At 35.4% G+C, this 18,164-nt stretch overlaps 1 protein-coding gene across 14 annotated transcripts in view; it reads right to left on the bottom strand.

Annotated features, from left to right (window-relative positions):
• Nucleotides 1-2,026: 2,026 nt before the first annotated feature.
• The window catches only part of ROBO2 (roundabout guidance receptor 2), a 1,624,218-nt gene continuing 1,608,080 nt past the window's right edge, over nt 2,027-18,164 (bottom strand). For 7 of the 14 annotated variants that reach the window (XM_034656832.1, XM_034656841.1, XM_034656834.1 and 4 more), the window contains 3 exons: nt 16,276-16,449; nt 7,607-7,807; nt 2,027-5,923 (listed from right to left, as the gene is read on the bottom strand). In XM_034656832.1, coding sequence (XP_034512723.1) covers nt 5,922-5,923; nt 7,607-7,807; nt 16,276-16,449 — 377 coding nt within the window. In that variant the 3' untranslated portion in view covers nt 2,027-5,921. Of the gene's footprint in view, nt 5,924-7,606; nt 7,808-9,764; nt 10,038-16,275; nt 16,450-18,164 lie in introns of all 14 variants that reach the window. The other 7 variants (XM_034656814.1, XM_034656802.1, XM_034656807.1 and 4 more) reach the window with 2 other exon arrangements.

The following is an 18,164-nucleotide window of genomic DNA, read 5'->3' as shown; positions in this document are numbered from 1 at the left end:
TTCTTATTTTTAAAATACCTATTAAAATTCCACAGACTATTTTGAGAAAGACTAGAATATGGATACTATGACAGAATGAGTGAAACTAATGCAAGATTGTATTGCTTGCAAATGTATTTGGAAGACTTGCTCATTGTCTCTTTCCTCTTAGCTCAAAAACATTCATCAAAAAGATACTTTCCCAGAGATCAAGGCCCCACTTCACAGACAATATCTATTTATGAAGACAAATTTCTGTTTTAACCATTCTGTAGGTTTCTTGGCACAACGTCTCAGTACTAGCTTGCAAAATGAAGGAATAAATAACCAAAACAAACAAAAAAACAAGCCATTTGCCAGAAACAAATTATTCATAAATGTTGTCTAGAGAAATATTGTGTAAAAATTTTCCAAAAAAGTTGTCTACTCCCTAGAAGCTGCATCCATCAAAAGCATTTTATAGGCGAAGGAGTCTATGGTGTCATGAAGTGAGCGCAGTCACCCTGGCTTGTGAATTCCTTATCAGGGACATTGACCTGCTCCCCCTCCCCCCCATGGCATTTGAATCACAAACCACAAGTGCCTGTCCCTGATTAATTGCCAAGGTAACTGAATATGTATGTTTCTAGTAGCTTGACTGCTGCCTGGAGAAAGCGAGTAGGTTGGAAGATCCAAAGGCGGGTCACGCAAAGCCTTAGGATTGTCAATTGTCACACGTCTGTCTTTCGGACTGATGGCTTTGCAACCCTCTCTTATACTGAACTCCTTCTCTGGGTCTCAAGAAAACTCCCCCTGAGGCTAAGAGCCAAAACCAAGCCTGCAGTGAATTCACTGAGATGAAAGGGCTCTTGAAACCCTCTGGAGATAGCATGTTGTCTTCCCACCCTACCAAGACTTTCTACGCCTCTCTTCTTGCGAATTCTTGCAACTGGCTTTTCAGTCGGTTTATTTCACATCTCTGTTACGAAGTGAAATTTAGCATGAACTTGGCCGATCTTCTCTTTGGAAGATATAAAATACAGTTTCACAAATTGAGGACATTAAATGTTATTTCTTGTTAAAATGCTTTCCTGCACCACTGGTATATCTTTTATACAGCTAATATGTAATAATCAGGAGCCCATAGTGTATGATTTTAATAAACCTTTCCGATAATTTTGCCCTTTTGCCATTTGTAGGTGTTTCCATAATGCATCCAGATTCAATAAAGCAATGATTGTTTCGTAGTTCCTCTACTATTTATCATATTGGTAACTGATATATCTGTCTTTAATCACACGTATTATACTGTTGTATTATATTAATGCAAAATTATTTATAATTCCTCTAATACTATTTTATTTTCCTATTAATCTAAACTAAATGAAACTCTGAAGTGTATTATCCACTTACCCTGTGCTTTAAAAATATTTTTAAATAAATTGTTTTAGAGTTCAGTAGTTTTCTTTTATTTCATTTTTAACAATACTATATTATCTTAAAGAATACCTGAACTTCTTTTATTTTTAGAAATAATTTGATCTTGTAATTGTACTTAGTGAAAAGAATGAAATGTTCACGAAGTACAGTAAAATAGGGAATTTCTCTTTTCTACCCAGTCCCTAATATAACTTTTCAACATCCATCATCTTAGAAAAAGTTATTATTAGCTATTCTAAGGCAATTAAGAAATATCCACTGTCTTCCAATTCTCATACTTATTTATGCTTAAAGAATAATTTTTAAAGGTGATTTTGTAGATGAGAAGCTTGTATTCTATCTACCTGAAGGTCTTTATGGGGTGGGGAAGGTCAGGTCTGGAGAGTAGGGCTGAGAGAGTGGAAACTGTAGTTTCAAATGCTTTTTATATTCTTCAGCACTGCCGTGGGTAAAGTCACTACTGTAAGTCAATGTCAATTTCTAGCTACTACCACCCAAACCATTACCAAAGGAGAAAGTCAGATTATGCATTTGGTCACAAAATATCAATGTACAGTTGCAACAATGACAGAATGGTCTGTGTTTTTCTACAGGCAAGTTTGTTTTACATAAATGGCTTTTTTACAAATTTGAAATGTGAATATATTTTATTTTTTCCCAGTGAGTACACAATACACAATTCTTTGACAATACTATTAACCAATTTTATGCCAATTTCTTTTCTGATCTAACAACATCAAATGAAACACATTAAGATTTTGGACGCTGTTTGGTGACTTAAACAGACTAGTTAAAAAAAAGTCCATCTATAAAACAAAGTATAAAAAGTCTATCCACGGCCACAAAATCCCTTATCTTGCAACACTTTAAAGTCACAATAAATGTTTTTGAAAATGATAAGAAAAATTAGTAAATTGAACTTCAATGAAAAAAAGTTTTGGGGTTTCATTTGGAGTACACATTATAGAAAAGCAAAATAAAAGTAACTTCATCTCTAAGATAATGTGGAAAGACGTTGCTTTACACCAGTTCTCGTCATGTAACTTCATAAATACAATGTACAGAAGCAGATGTACAAATTAGTGAATGTCATGGTTCTTCATATCTTTAATACTGACACACAATCACTTTCCAGTTGCGAAGATAAACCACAGTTTAGAGCTCATCGGTATTAGTATAATTATGTTGTCGAACAATTCCATAAATTTGTTGAATAGAAATTTGGAGGTGTTCTATCAAAGCTCATACAAACTTTCAACTTGAATCCCATTGAAGACCTTTTTAAATACCCAGAGCATTAAACTATGACATAGAACACCATTTTATCTGTTTTGTTACTTAGAACAAGCGTACTTGCAAGGTTTTTATTTCCCTTTGGTTGTAGGACACCTTAAACGTTGGTCTTGATTTTTCTATATGCTCCCTTGAACTGGATTCAAATCCTGTGAAGGAATCTGTTGCTTTCAAGCCCCTGTACTATCCCACTTTAAATATGGCATGGAGAAGATCTGGAGAGGGGTGGGCTGACTCTGCCTGCACACACGGAGGCATACCTGAGTTGGGGTGCTGACTGGCTTTCCCCAGTGGAGACGTGGCATGTTGTGAATGGAGCTGTGTTGTTAGGGGCTTGACTGCATAGCAGCATGGCCTGTGAGTGCAAAGTGAGTTTACATTCTCTCCAACCATGATTTCCTTCTGACAAGTTATGCAGGCCTTGTTTAGACCCACAGAAGAGTGAGCTCAGTGAATTTCTAATCACATTCGTTCAATGGGATACAAAATGAAAAAAAAATACGGTAGGTCTTATACATGTTTGTATTCTTCTAATGACATTCTGACATACTGCTTAGAAGCTTTTCACATACAGTAAGTCGACAAAAACTTGATTTTTTGATAGGATTCCTGAATTCATTTGGATAGCCACGGCATTCTTATCTTGCTCTGTATTTGTGTGAGGATGATATACTGGGTGCAAGATTTTACTAAACAATTTATATAAAACTAGATTTAACAGGGAATGTGGAATGTTTAAAAGAACATTCCTAGTAACCATAAGGTCTGTACTGCCAAAATCTAACCAAAATGGTTATGTTTTATGCACTGAAGATAATCAGGAAGATATGATGCTATGTCCTGTGTTATTCCAGAAGTCACTTTCATACCCATACTCTACATCGAAGTCTTGGGTTATTAGTCACATTAAGGATCAACATCTGTGTGTAATAAATGTAATGAATTAAAGCTTTAATCTAAAGTGGGTTACAGAGAAGCATAAAGAGGGAACACAAATGAACAAAACTTCGTTTGCTTTTAAATAGAAAGAGCGAAGTAGGGAACTGCATAAATAAAAACCAAATTCCTCACATCCTACAGTTGTGTATAGTATGTAGTCATTCTTCACAGGAACTTTTCATCTTCCCTAGACAATCTGACCCAAAAAAATCAAACTGCATTAAAATCCAGGCACTGATGGTAGAATGTTGATGAAACATTTAATAAGTGTGCCTCAGATTTCTCTTCAGCCAAGAAATGAGCTACATGGCACCAAGAAGATGTTGGGGCCCATAAAGAACATTACGTTCCACCACTCTTGCCTGTGTTGATGCAGTCTCAGGGAACAAAAAAGATAAAAAAATGAATTATGTTATCCCTTTGCTATAACAATATGATATAGAATTGGTGAGTGAGCCAATAATGCATGGGAGTATGAATTGTCATTCAAGTGGGTCCCATATTTTAGAACTGATTCTAATCATTACATTGAACAGTTTCAAAGTACCAACTACTGAACACATCAGAGGAAAAACATGGGAAAGTGTAACTAGAAATAGAATTTACAGTTGTGTAGGCAGCACATGGAAAAAATGTCACAAGTGGGAATTTCAGGGAAGTTCTCTTCTACTTGACTGATTGACTATACACGTACAGTGGCTGACATATATTTCAAAGTCATATTCATTTTGACCATACATGACTGATGTTCAGGAATTTCTTGTTCTCAAAGTCGTGGAAACAAATGAAGCAGGACACTGTTATTAATGTCCACTTAACGAGGTTTGGTTTTATTTAAAAAGTGTATAGACATGCATTTACCTCCTTTTAAATTTTTCTTTCCAATTTACTCATTCAAAATGGGTCAAACATATTTTAGTTGGTGGCCAATTTCTGAGAATGTACCATAAAATGTTTATTCCAATAAATCTACTTACTGTGAACTGAACATACTCTGAGCACTGCTGTGTAAGCACTTACAATTTGGCTATACATTTGTGGCATAAACTTCACTTCTTAACCAAATAAAACACAAAATTGTCTATAGACTGCATTATTTTTTCAAAGTCACAAATTTAAGTGATGCAGCTCTATCCTCTAGTGTGTACTGTACATGTATTAGAAAGATGAAACGAGATATTGCAATAGAGTTTTTGCATTTGGAAGCAGCCCGAGTATGTCCTAATAATAAATTGCCTCTTTAACTATTTGCTAGATATTCTGGAGTTCATTTTGTTTGTTTCCTTGGGGAACTTCATATTATATTCTGACTTAATGAGTTGGAGAGATTAATTATGGTAATTCAGAAAATGTTTTTTTAAAAAACTGTAATATAAACACAGCTCTTGTGAAACACCTTAATTTCCTTTTGCTTGTTATAATTCTCAGATGGGTCAATTACAATGACAGGTTAAGTTGATTCTACATGTAACCTTAATTTCCTTTTTTTTTCTTTTTCTTTTTCTTTTTTTAGCAAGCTTAGTACATCTTTGCTACCTGTATATTGTAGTGTCTATTTAGCCTTAAGACTTAAATTTCTTTCTTTGACCCCTGCTTTTTGTCGATAGTAAAAGCCACCCTTCTGCTTTTCATTTTATTGACTCAGTCCCTGATATTCAAAGTAGACTTTGCCAACACCACTGTTCCTTCGCATCTTCCTATTCCTACACCCTAACTGCAAACCATCTAACATGATTGGTTCCAACCAGCATATCCAGCCTGGCTTACAGTACAGAAACTCCCTTCACATTCAGTCTTGTTCTTCATGTCACGAGGAGTAGAGATTTGTGCTTATCACCAAATAAAATTGCAGTGCAAAATTTAAACATAAAAGTTACACAATTAAAAGTTAATATATGGCGCCACAGCCCTATTAATTCACATAGAGTACAACAGACCAATAAAAACAGACAATAGTATGAACAGAGCTAAAAAGAGTGAGCTTGCATAGCAATGCACAAAAGAAATTATATACAGAGGAAAATCCTTTTCTTCCTGGAGGGCGAGTTTTGTTTTCTTTCTTTTGTATATACTCCTGACAAGAAAGAGTTAAGGTGGGTGGTGTACTTAAGAGAAGAACACAAGTAAAATATCTGTGGGATATGTGTGGCTGTGTGTCTTTACATTGCATTTACAGTTCTTTTACTAGTACATAAATAAGAAATTGTTCATTGCACTGTCTAGTGTCACCACTTCCATGAGTTCAGACCTGGTGGTCCTTCAGAGCAGCTTTGCATGTCTCCTCTCAGTTACTCTACAAAGAGATAAAAAAAATCAGAAATAAGTTTGCATTGCAATTAAGTAGACTTTTATCTTGCCCAGCACAACAAAAAGCAAAGCAAACAGATAATAAATGAAAATAACATCATCAGATACATTTTGTGAGCGTGTAAAGGTAGGAAGCATAGTGATGGGAAGGGAAAGAAAGAAACATTGTAAAATTTGGGGATTTAAAATCTAGGAAGAGCTATCTTTGTATGTCTCCTGTGAGTTTACAGTTACTCTAAAATAAAAGTCAAGGCAAAATCCAAGTAGTCATGAATCAAGTTAAAAACTAGAAACATATTTTAATAATATTATTTCATGGCATCCCCCAGTCTGTGATGTAAGCGTAATAGTAATGCAATCTTTTAGATCAGGAAGTAGAGAGAGGGGGAAGGTAGTTTACTTGCTCTGGGTTGAGAAGACTGGAACCCAGGGCTGTTACTTCAGCAGTGCTTTTAACGAGAATTCAAACAAGTGGCTGAAAATACTCAGCAAGTATAATTCTGACATTGGATAGCAGAATTGGTAAATTTCATGAAAAAAAATTAACACAAAGAACTCAGTGCTTCTTACTGTGACGTGCTGTGACATGTTATTTTTCTCTATTCCCTGGTATTTTATTTTTATAGATTAAACTACTGATGCTGGTTCCTTATTCAAAAAGAAATTTATTTATAGAATATGTTATTATAATCAAAGTATTTCAAATTAACTAAAATCAAAGAACGACTTCATAAGGTCGACTGCCTAAATTTAAAAAAAATAAGTAAATGACGAGCAACTAGGGAATGAGGAGTTCCTGAGGTCCTTTAGAAGGCAGAGAAAACTACAAAGTGGACTATATTTAATTAACTTATAAATATTAAGATGAATTGCCTAAATATAGGTAATTTTCGTATAGTGTAAATCAGACTTGAGATAGAATAAACATTCATTTAATAGATGGCTGTAAATAGTAATGGTCTACCTTATGACTGAAACTGCTCAAAATCATAATCGATTTTTTTCTCATAGCAAAGCAAGATTGCTACTCTTCCGAAATTTGTTTATTGTACCAATATTACTGATGAAGTTCAGGACATGCTACCCCAAAGTATGACACCTTGGCATACTGAATATCCAAAGCTGAAGGAGTCTGGAAAACCAACAGAGGCAGGAAGGTCGCTCTGATCTCCCTCCTCACCCCTCGCTCTTCTTCTCTGAAATAAGTCATAAATTCCCAAGTGAAAGTTACCCTCCCTCTATAAGAGGAAGGGAGACATTCTTATTCCCAGACACAGGCAGTTATGGGGCCGAGAAATCTGTGCAAACAAACCTTGTTAAACTAACCCTTATCTTCCTAGTTACTTCTTTACCATTGACTACTCCCCTACCCAAGCTCCTCGGTCTCATAAAATCTTCACAAATTTATAGTTTCTTTGTCTAAAAGATATAAAAGCTTTCTGCTCTGGTCACTTCTTTGGGTCTTCATGCTCTTCTGAAGTCACCCACGGACATGTAAAAATTCAATATAATTTGTGGCTTTTCTCTTGTTAATCTGACTTGATCAGTTTAAATATCAGACTCGGCCAGGGACCCTGAGAGGGTCAAGGAAACTTTTTCGTCCCCTACATTATTAACCCACTATTCGTTCTGAGTCACCAGAGCCTTTTCAGTGTCCCAAAGCACTTACATAATTCACCTGTAAACTGTCCTTGACTATTTGAGCCCATATATCCTATGTCGAGAAGGTCGCTGGCATTGCGCTGGTGACTTCCCCTCAACGCCTCGGCTTTCCTAGGTCCAGTGGATCCTTTCGAAGAAGCTGTTCCTGATGAGCTGTGACCTCCTGGAGATGGGAAACTGGGCTTGCTGTAGGGCACCAAAGTCTCCTCTGAAAAAGAAACACAAGGTGCTAAGCTGGACAGCAACATGGAGGTGAAATAAACTTTAAATATTAAGTTCAAGATGGGCTATTTTACTATTTCACTGCTAAGTAAAATTAAAAATAAGAGGTTTAATAAGCCCAGATATTTAAAAAAAATTTCCATGTGCAGACAACACTGCAGATAATAGGAACTGAAACAGGATTAAATTAAAAGAAATATGGGGAGGGGGTGCCTGGATAGCTCAGTCTGTTAAGGATCTGCCTTCTGCTCACGTCATGATCTCAGGGTCCTGGGATGGAGCCCCGTGTTGGGTTCCCTGCTCAGGAGGGAGTCTGCTTCTCCCTCTCACTCTGCTCCTCCCCCCTTGTTCATCCTCTCTCTCTCTCAAATAAATAAAATCTTTAAAAAAAATCGGGGGATAAAAATGCAATATTATATACTTATTTGCAAAATTTAAACTCATTAATAAAAGGGAACCACATACAATGAACCATAGTGTTTAAAAAAAGCATTTATGAGTATAATTTTTGGAGTTCAGTGAGGCTCCCATTATATTTTTTCAATTAAGACTGAAGAAACATGGTTTTTGCTTCACTTTAAATTATAGAAACATTTCTCAATCAATTAAGATAAAGAACTATATATTAGTTGAAATAAGCTTCCTAAATGTTTGTTGTTTCTGGGGATAGAAACACATTATTTTAAAGATTGTGTATTTCCTTAAAAAAAGAGAAATACACATTTTCATAAATAATTAATAATAAATGAAAACATATTTTATGTATGCACTCTCTACAAATAACACAATGTGTATTATTAAGTACCTAATATTCTGAAACATTTTTTTCTTTCTTTCCTTCTTTCTTTCTCTCTACCTTTTCTGTTTTTTTCTTTCTTTCTAGGTATGGGCTATTATTACTGTGATGAGTATTCCTCTCCTTGGATGGTCTTTATGAAATCTCAAAGATCACATGATTTTTCTCTCACAGCCTGAATGATGTAAACTTCCTAAATGTTTCACTAAATCTAGGTATTAAAATTGACATATTTTGGATCTTGTATATATTACATTTTCTAAAAGCTTAACCACCACATTGTGACATCATATAATTATTGAAAATGCATGGGTAGTGGACATATCTACAAAAGATTGAATCCAAATTAAAAAAATAAATGTGTAAAGAAATTCTCAAATGTTGTTGTGTGTGGATTTGTGTGTATGTTTTAATACTCAATGAAAATGAATCCTGATATGAGAAGAAATGTTCCAGAAAATATATTTCTATAATAGGCCCTAACAGCCACTAACCCTTCCAAAAAAAAAAAAAAATCCAACCACAAAAAATGACATTTATTTTGTGACAGTTCCAGGAAGCTTGATTTATAAACAAGAATATTTCCCAATGAAGTATTCACAATCACCTAAATTTAACCAGTTGGAGAAAGTACAGGCCCAGTTTAACTTTTTCTATCCTGAGATATGTATGTGCATTTATGTGCAACTTTGTTATTTCAATGAATTCAAAGATTTGACTGAAGTGAGTTTTCCTTTCAAAATGACTGGTTACTTCAGTCAAAATGAAACTGGTTGNTGGTTACTTCAGTCAAAATGAAACTGGTTGAAGGCAGGGATTAAATTGGCACTAAGATGAAATTTAGAAGTCTTAAAAGCATTTCAATAGAAACATTAAAAGGCAAAAAATCAAATTGTCTCCTGAACAATGCAGGTGAAGCCTGGAGGTCTCTCGAGCTCAAAGACCCCTAGGCAGAGGTTAACTTGAGGAACATCCCCATGGGAATCAGCCTTAAGGTGTGGGTTGGTGAACTCGGCTGAGGAATCCTAGGCATTCAAGGCAAGGCAAACTTTTTTCAGAGGCGCTTAAATAACTGCCATTTCTAAAACACCTGGTAGGAAAACAAAAGGTAAAAGTCCACACTTTCTTGGGACTGTGTAGAACACACCTGGTCCAACACTTTGTTTGTGTAGGGCTTTCCGTATATCTTCTTGGCGTTCTGTGGAGTTTATCCATTCCTGGGTTTGTCGCTGCCACTCTAGGGACGTTCTAGCTGGACAATCCAATGAGCTCTTTGTGTCTTCTAAGTTGGATGCTGGTGGTGTCTCCAGAGAGCTTCCTTTTCTCTCTGTTGAGTTTTCCACGTTACCAGCATGCTGGCTCGGGCCTATTTGCTGCCTTAAACCCTGACCTGGAGGGGGATCTGGTGGTGGTGGAAGATCTAAAAATTGTGAATAATATTTAGAATGGACTAAAATTTAATGAAAAATACAGGTTTTAATTCAAGATGAAGAAAAAAACCCGTGCCCTCCTAAAAGTCTCACTCATGCAAAAGAAATTTGGGGGGGCGGGGGGGGCAAAGGTCAGTTATTTCTATCTAAAATGTATATTATTGAACTCTTTGCTATCTTTGGATCACAGTGCCTTTGAAACAAAATCAACTGATTTCAACTATTATATGTGGAAAGTGTTTTCGACTGCACATTGAGGCTAATGTTCAAGGTATAAAAGGCAATTTATGTGTTCTCCATATTTTCTCCATTGTCCACCCCCACCTCCCCAAAGTAGAAATATCATGACACAAAATGACTAGACATTCTAGCAGCTGTGTTAATAAAGGTCCCAGGAGGAATAAAAGCTGTCCTGCCAATCTCCATAGGAAATGTTGCCCTCGGGAAATTAAGAACTATATGCCGTATCATATGCAACATATGACTGCTTTACCCATGTATGTGGTACGTTTAGCAACAGTCAAAGGGTTAAGCTAACATTTATTAAATGCAATTAACATTCTGCCTGACAACCAATTCTGGCTGTTCGTTTCATGAGTTAGCTAATGAGTTACAACTAATACATTATAATCTTCCAATGTATTAATTTTTATAAGTAATAACCAATGTTCAGAGTACAGATAGAATATGCTTCATGGTGCTAGAATAGACAAGGCATCATAAAAATTTGAGATGTGGTAGAATAGATAACTTTGCAAAAAAGCTCTTTAAATTAAATATAAGATACGAAAAAATCAAAAGTACAAATGTGCAGCTAATTTTTCATTTTCCTTTCAGTAGCTGTTCGGATCGTGACACCTTTATATTTTGATTGTCTTCAACTGGGATCTTAGTCTCTTCTTTCATCTTTCTTTAAGTATTTTACTAGTTCTATTATATGACTTGTACCATTATACTAGTTCTAAAATCACTTTGTTGAAGATTTTGAAATCTTCTGAATATTCTAAACATTCTTTTGGATTACCTTCTAATTTTTCTGGCATACTACTGCGAACTTCTCTGTTCATTTTTAGAATACCAGTGATTACACTATTTGCTCATAAAATCACAGATCATATGCACTACATACTTATATTATTAATAGAGGCTGTTGCATGTAATATTAGTCCATTATTTCCCACGCTGTTGTTGTATTTGTGCTCTTATTTCTAATAATAACTGTTTGTGAAATTTGAAAGGAAAAAGCATAAATTTCTTGTGAGCAAAAGATAGCTTCCTTAAGGAAGGCTAAGTTGTTCTTTTTAAAGACTTTGTTAAGAAGCTTTATATTCTCCCTTAATGAGAAAAATGAAATTGTCCTCCATCGAATTGACAATAATACTCTCCTTTGCATCTGCTTTGGGAGTTCCCATGCCGAAGCAGCATTCCCAGTTCTTATGTATGTCCTCTTGTTAGATTATGAATTACTAATTATTGAAAGGAACAGTGTTTCCATCTGGGAGAATAAAGTTGCATTTGGAACATTTCTTCCAAAATGAAGAGCTAATCCAATATCTGTTTTTAGAATAATCCACCAATGAGTTTAGTGTTTCCTTTATATTCAATGCCGACTTCCTTCAGTATGTATTATTATAAATGCAAAGTAATTACTTCATTTGAGTGTTTGGACTTAAGACTGCCAGACATGGGGAGAGGCAGAAATTATTATATTTGCTTTCAATATAACATATATGGTCATTGATTTTTATTCTCCATCAAAGCATCTTCATTTTTAAAATGACCAAAATGGCATCTGCTTATGCTAGCCAAAATTCAGATTACTATTTAATTTAACCTGAAATTATATGGCTACATAAGTAATATACTTGGAGTGTGTATATTCTAAGAAGAAAGTACATGGCACGCACATCGAAATAAATGGGGAAAAAGATGGGATTAAGGATGACTGTGTCCAAACTAAAAGTATGTAATTAAATATGTTTACTTAAATGTATTATTCCTTTCCATGTTGATTCATTTCAACTAAATCAATTCACTACAAAGTCGGCCTCTGGCCTATGAGGATTTCCTATTGTCAGGCACACAACAGTCCAATGAAGTATGTGCCATTATTATCCTCTTTCTCAGGGTAAAAAAAAAAAAAAAAAAAAAAAAAAAAAAAAAAAAAAAAAAAAAAAAAAAAAAAAAAAAAAAGAAATGGAATACCTCCAGCTAGGAGCTCTCCTTCCATGAACTCCAGGCTCACGTGACTAAATCCATACTGAGGAGTTCAACCTAGATGTTTAGATGCATCTATATATCACAAATCAGAACTGAGCTCTGGACCTTCCTCTACACAATATGCTTCTTCTGTAGTGTTCATCACCTCAATTAGTAGCAGCTGCATTCTACAAGTTGACCAAAAGTTTGGAGTAATCTTTGAATCCCTTGCTTTACAGCCTGTGTTCATTTCATGAACAAATCCTGTGGGCTCTGTCAAGCTACAGCCAGAATTCAATCTTTCTCATCGCTTCCACTGATTCCAACTCGGGAGGAACCTCTCGCATCCCTTCCCTATATGACTTCTACAACGTCTTAAGTGGTCTCTGTGCTTCCACACAGAAGCACATTTAGTCTATCTTGACATAACAGCTAGAGTGGCTTTTTTAAAAATAGAAGCATAAGTAAGATCATGTTACTCCTCTGCCTTACACACACACACACACACACACACACACACACACACATCGCTTCAGTTGTTTCCCATTCAAAGTAAGAGCCAATGTCCTTACAGAAAATTGAGGCCCTACAAACACTGGCCCTCACTTACTTGCCTAACTTCATTTTCTATTTTGTTGCTCTTTCTGCCTCAGTCACATTCCTTCTCTTACTTTTCAGCAAATAAGCTTCAGGCTTCCACTTGTTATTCTCATGTCCTGGAATTACCTTTTCTCAATATCAGCATTGCTCTTTCCCTTTTAATCTTCCAGTCTTCTCTACTGTCATCTTCTTGGTCACGCTTTCCCTGAGACTCTACCTAAAAAAGTCACCTCCACCCCCCCACTCTGGTATTTCTCAACTTCCTATGGTTTTTTCTCCATGACACTTGGCTTTTATTTTCCCTTACATATTTATGTTGGCCTCTATCTTCCCTCAGTAAAATGTAAGCTCCAGAAAGGCAGGGAATTTTGCCTGTTGGTTTCCAGACTGTCCTTGGGTACAGGAATGAATAGATTAATGAATAAAGACATTTGCTTAATGGTACAAGTTAGTTTGCAGCAGAGCTAGTTTGTGGCAGAGGAAAGCCAGGACATTAGGAATGAGGGGAGAACAGACTGGAAGGAGATGATCTTGGGAAAAAAGGTTGATAGATAGAAAACTACTTTCTCTGCCTTCTTTCTTCAGCATTTGTCAATATATTGGTTTTAAAGGTGTTCTTTAGCTTATGCAAAGGGAATGGAAGATGGATCGAGCAACACCTGCGTAGGAGAGTCTTTATTCAAGGGAGAAGACGCCTCCTTGATGTGCTGGGTTTTGCACTGCCTTTGAGACAGAGACTGATGTTTTCCAGCATTCCCAATTCTTCTTACTAGACACAAGAAAATATTACTTTTCCACTCCAGACTTTGGCATGATGTCACATGCCAGTGCTCTTGTCAAGGAAATAAGAAGTGATATGTGTCACTTGCAAGCCTGACTATAGAACCTCCCAAGTGATCACTCAGATTTTGTCTTCCCCTCACTCAGAAGCCATAAATGTCTCACTTTAAAAATAATGGTATCTCAATATTGGAGAAGCATACATCCTTACATTACTACTTAGAGGACAGCCACCTGACCTTTATAAATTGTTGTGTCCACGAGCAACAAACTTGCCATACTAAGTCACTGACGGATAGAAGTCATTGGTATAGCTGCTGGCAATAATTACCCTGATTAATTTACTCACCAAACATAATTTTAAAATGTATAGAGCAAAAGTTTTAGTGTCAAAATGTTTATACGCTAAGTGCTACTAAACAGTAACCTTCTCTAAAAGAACAGTTTGATTTTACATACAAATACTATAAAATTATTACTGATGCATGGATTCACACCAATATAAATCTATGACACATACATTTACTATAAAATAACATCCTTAAGGATAAACTATAGAGTGCCATTCATAATAAATGTCCTCATGTTATAACTAGAATATCATTGGATCATAAACTTGGGAAGACATGGGAGCCAAAATTTCCCTTGCAATATCACTACTTTCAAAATATATCTACTAACAGCACAACCTTTTGAAATGCTGCCAAATTTAAGAGTGAAGGACCTGTTTGTTGTTTAGAAAGATAAGCAATATATTGATCATGCTTTAAACTAGGAGGCAGCTTGCTTTAACCAGACATTCTGAAAAAACTTGCAAGAAAAATATTTTAGGAAGAAAAGGAGCACTCTCTATTTTGTTGGCTTATATTTTTTATCTTCCACATATTCCCAATATAATCTTCAAACATTTCAGAAAAACAATTTTTTTTCTTTTCTCTTTCCACAACATTCATAGCAGGAAAACTATGTAAAATTATAAATTCTGAGATTTATAACTACCATATCAATGGGGGAGGTCCTTTTTATCTAGAGGGGATAAGATTAACAGTATTGACTGTTTTAGGTACTCAACTAATCTTCAGATCATCTGAGGCAGAAAGGCTGTGGTGAGCATTTTTGTTCACCACAGCATATTCATTTATAAAGGAATCAAAATATTGAGTGCACCCTGACCCTCAAATTCCACAGAAACACTTCCCAATGAAAACAAGGTAACGGGAAAGATAAGTAAGCTTGAAAGCTTTTAGAACAAGTTATGGTTGACTTTTAAAGTCTGCCTTGCATTATAAAATGACAAAAGAAAGCACAAAGATGGCTGCCAGATACAGACCCTTCCCCCCAAACCAATAAAGAGTAAGTACTTCTTTCCCAACTAGGCCTCCTTCTGTCCCATAATGATAAGTCAAAGAGACTGAAACGAATGTTAAGGGCTCCATCATAGCTTCTCAATGTGGACTGATCATTAGATTCATTCGTGGAGCTTTAAAAATACCCATAATTGGTTTTCACCCAGAACAATTAAATCGCAATCCCCAGGGTATAATTTGAGAGCTCCCTCAATGGTTCTAATGTGTGGCTTGGCTAGGTTCATCCTCTTGGTGTTCAGTAAGACGACCTCAGGATAAAATTTGCATGCCTATAGGCAACAGTGCTGAGAAGGGGGAAGAAATGTACCTCTGGGTTGGGCATTAGACTAGGCTCTTGACATAAATCATAAATATTACTTAGAATAAAACATCTAGACAAATATTTATATTCCTATTTTTAAATATATGAGAGTTAAGTTGAACATATGGGAAATAGATCCTGCTTTATAGAGATCAACTACTCTTTATTGAACAAGGACATCTCCCAGTAACATTGTGCTTCCTGAAATCAGCAGTGTTTAAGCAAATACTCAAAGACCGAATGCTATACATAAATAAAAGAATTGAAATAGATCAGCAAACTATGGTCCATGGGCCAAATTCAGCCACTGCTTGTTTATCAATAAAGTTTTATCGGAAATCAGTCACACCCATTCGTTTTTGTTTTTGTTTTCTCTAGAGCTACACTCACACTACAATGGCAGTGTTGAGTGTTTGTGACAGAGACTGTATGTCCAGGGAAAGCCAAAAATATTTATTATTTGGACTTTTACAGAAAAGTTTGCTGACCCATCCACCAGACGATCTGTAGTAAACTTTTAGCCCTGAAATTCATGAAACTAAAAAAATTGCAAAATTACAAATCGCTTCATGGTCTTTTTCAAAAGTGAAATACCATGTAGGTTATCTTAATTTGATGTCAGAAATGTCCCAGATTTAATATCAGAAATGCATGGTAAGTGCATGTGCTACCATGTTTTCTTTCCTAACCTCAAAGGAGAATGTTCATTAAAAAGCATTAATGGAAAATGCCAGAATGGCAGCAAGGTCAACACTGAAAAGTGGTATGGCATACATTTCTTGGGGCTTGGTAATACAGAAATAATTCCAGATCGTTAGAAAAGACGGTGTTTTGTTTGAACAAGACCATATTGCTAGGTTTTCTGCCTTGTTATGTAATGAGGCAATGCCTAATCTACCATAGCTACTTTAGTCTAAGTTAATGATTTGCACAGAGCGCATGTCGTCAGTGAGGAGACAAGAGAGAAGGAAACAAACCTACCATCTGTCATTCCTTCCCTTCGATGAGGCAAGGCTGGTTGCTGGTCCATTCGCCCTCCCTTGTGTTTTTTAGTGGGCCGAGGCCTCTGACTTTGACTCAGGGCTGCACTGGTATTACTGTCAGTAGAAAACGGGCTGGTTGGTCGAGGTCTTTGAGAGGATGTAAAAGCTTTGCCTAAAAAGAAAACAAAGGGAATGGGGTATAGAGAATGTTATAAGGCAGTGATTCTGCCTGTTTTGTATTTCTGCTCTTACTTAGCCTAACATCTAAACTTGCCTACAGATGCCATTTGAAGATCTCAAAATCTGGTGCATCTCCATTAAAAAATATGCCTTGTTGCATTTATTTTATCCAATTTTTAGTAACCAATACACTGTCCACTGAAAAAATTCAAACAAATGAATATAAAACAAATCCACCAACCAAAAACTTGATATTACTTGATTATATTTTTATTTAACCTTGACAATCTTACTGATATTTTCATGGATAAATGCAAATTCATGCTGCTTTTACTTCTTAAAATTAAAGAAGTTACTTCTGAAATGAATTACATACTTGTCTTATTTGTTCAATCAAATTTTATCCTTGGAATCTTACAAACTCTCTTTGAGCACAGAAAAAGGTCCTGAAATAATTGCATTTGAAAAATGTACATGAAAGTTCTGCTCAGAGACATATATTAAACTGACCTTACCAACCTATACAAATACACAATGAATTTTACCTCCTCTACAGAAACTCAATAACATTAGTGTAGAGTATAGGATAGATAGCAGGTTACATTCACCTTGCATATCCAAAGTGCAATAGGTAATTTCTGATGAATAGTATTATATCTGAGCAGACTCTGAATTCTCATTGAAAAATGAAATTGTGTTATGTCCTTTTCTTGAGGTTTAGTACATATGCAGGGAAATTTATTTTGTGAAAAGGGTAGCTCATAAATGTTCAACATCTTATGATTTTAATATAATGTTTATTATGGTAAGTGAGGGTTGTTTTATGTGCATGTATTTATTCTCTTGTGCATGTTTTCATTTCACACAAAATTATTGTATGTAGTTACATTTTCTTAAGTCAATGTGACATGATATTGCTTAATGCTTTATTAGCTATTAGCATACATGCAAGAAATGCACTTATGCCTTCTAATTTATTAGTTTCCTTGCACTTTCTCACTGCTGTGCTTATAGCTATGCCACAAAAAGCACTCAGGCAACATAAAGTTCCTGACTTACGCCTTATAAAGCAAGAAATTCAAATAACGGTTATATTACAACATATTTTAGTTCGGATGCTATATGAAAAATAAACCTCTGCAATGCTTGGAAATTTTTTTTTTGTATCGCTTGAAGATTCCTAATGCATACTCAAAAGGAATACTGATGGTATAATTCAAAGAAAATTTCCAAAACTCCTTTTTATCGCCTGAGAGTTTAGTAAAGGGTCAAAATCGTTTTTCTTCGCTTTACTAGTTGAATACTATTAAGATTTCAAAACCGCGTTTAAAGCTTCATTAGTTTGTTTTGTAAGGTAGCTCCGTTTAATTCACATATTAGAACCTTCTTATAAGTGCATTTAAGAAGTACAGTCATTTCATAGCATGGATCATGCCAAGGTTATTTTGTTTAGGTAAAACAAACAAACACAAATTACTGATCTATTATTAGAATGAATCTCACATTACTTTTGGGGAAAAGAATCAGATACATGAAAAATGTTTTAATTGGTACTCAAATGTTCTCAGACACCCAAATTAGATTATGCCGAAGAGCAATACACATGTAGTCATCATTTTATTCAAGTTGCAAATGCAGTGGGTGTATCTTTAATTAGCATCCTTTAAAACAACTAATAAATTATTAGGTTAACATTTTAACAGCCAA

Source organism: Ailuropoda melanoleuca, chromosome 1 (assembly GCF_002007445.2).
Source record: "Ailuropoda melanoleuca isolate Jingjing chromosome 1, ASM200744v2, whole genome shotgun sequence".
Lineage (NCBI taxonomy): Eukaryota > Metazoa > Chordata > Mammalia > Carnivora > Ursidae > Ailuropoda > Ailuropoda melanoleuca.
The sequence above is the reverse complement of the archived record's forward strand: the minus strand, read 5'-3'. Positions and strand labels throughout refer to the sequence as shown.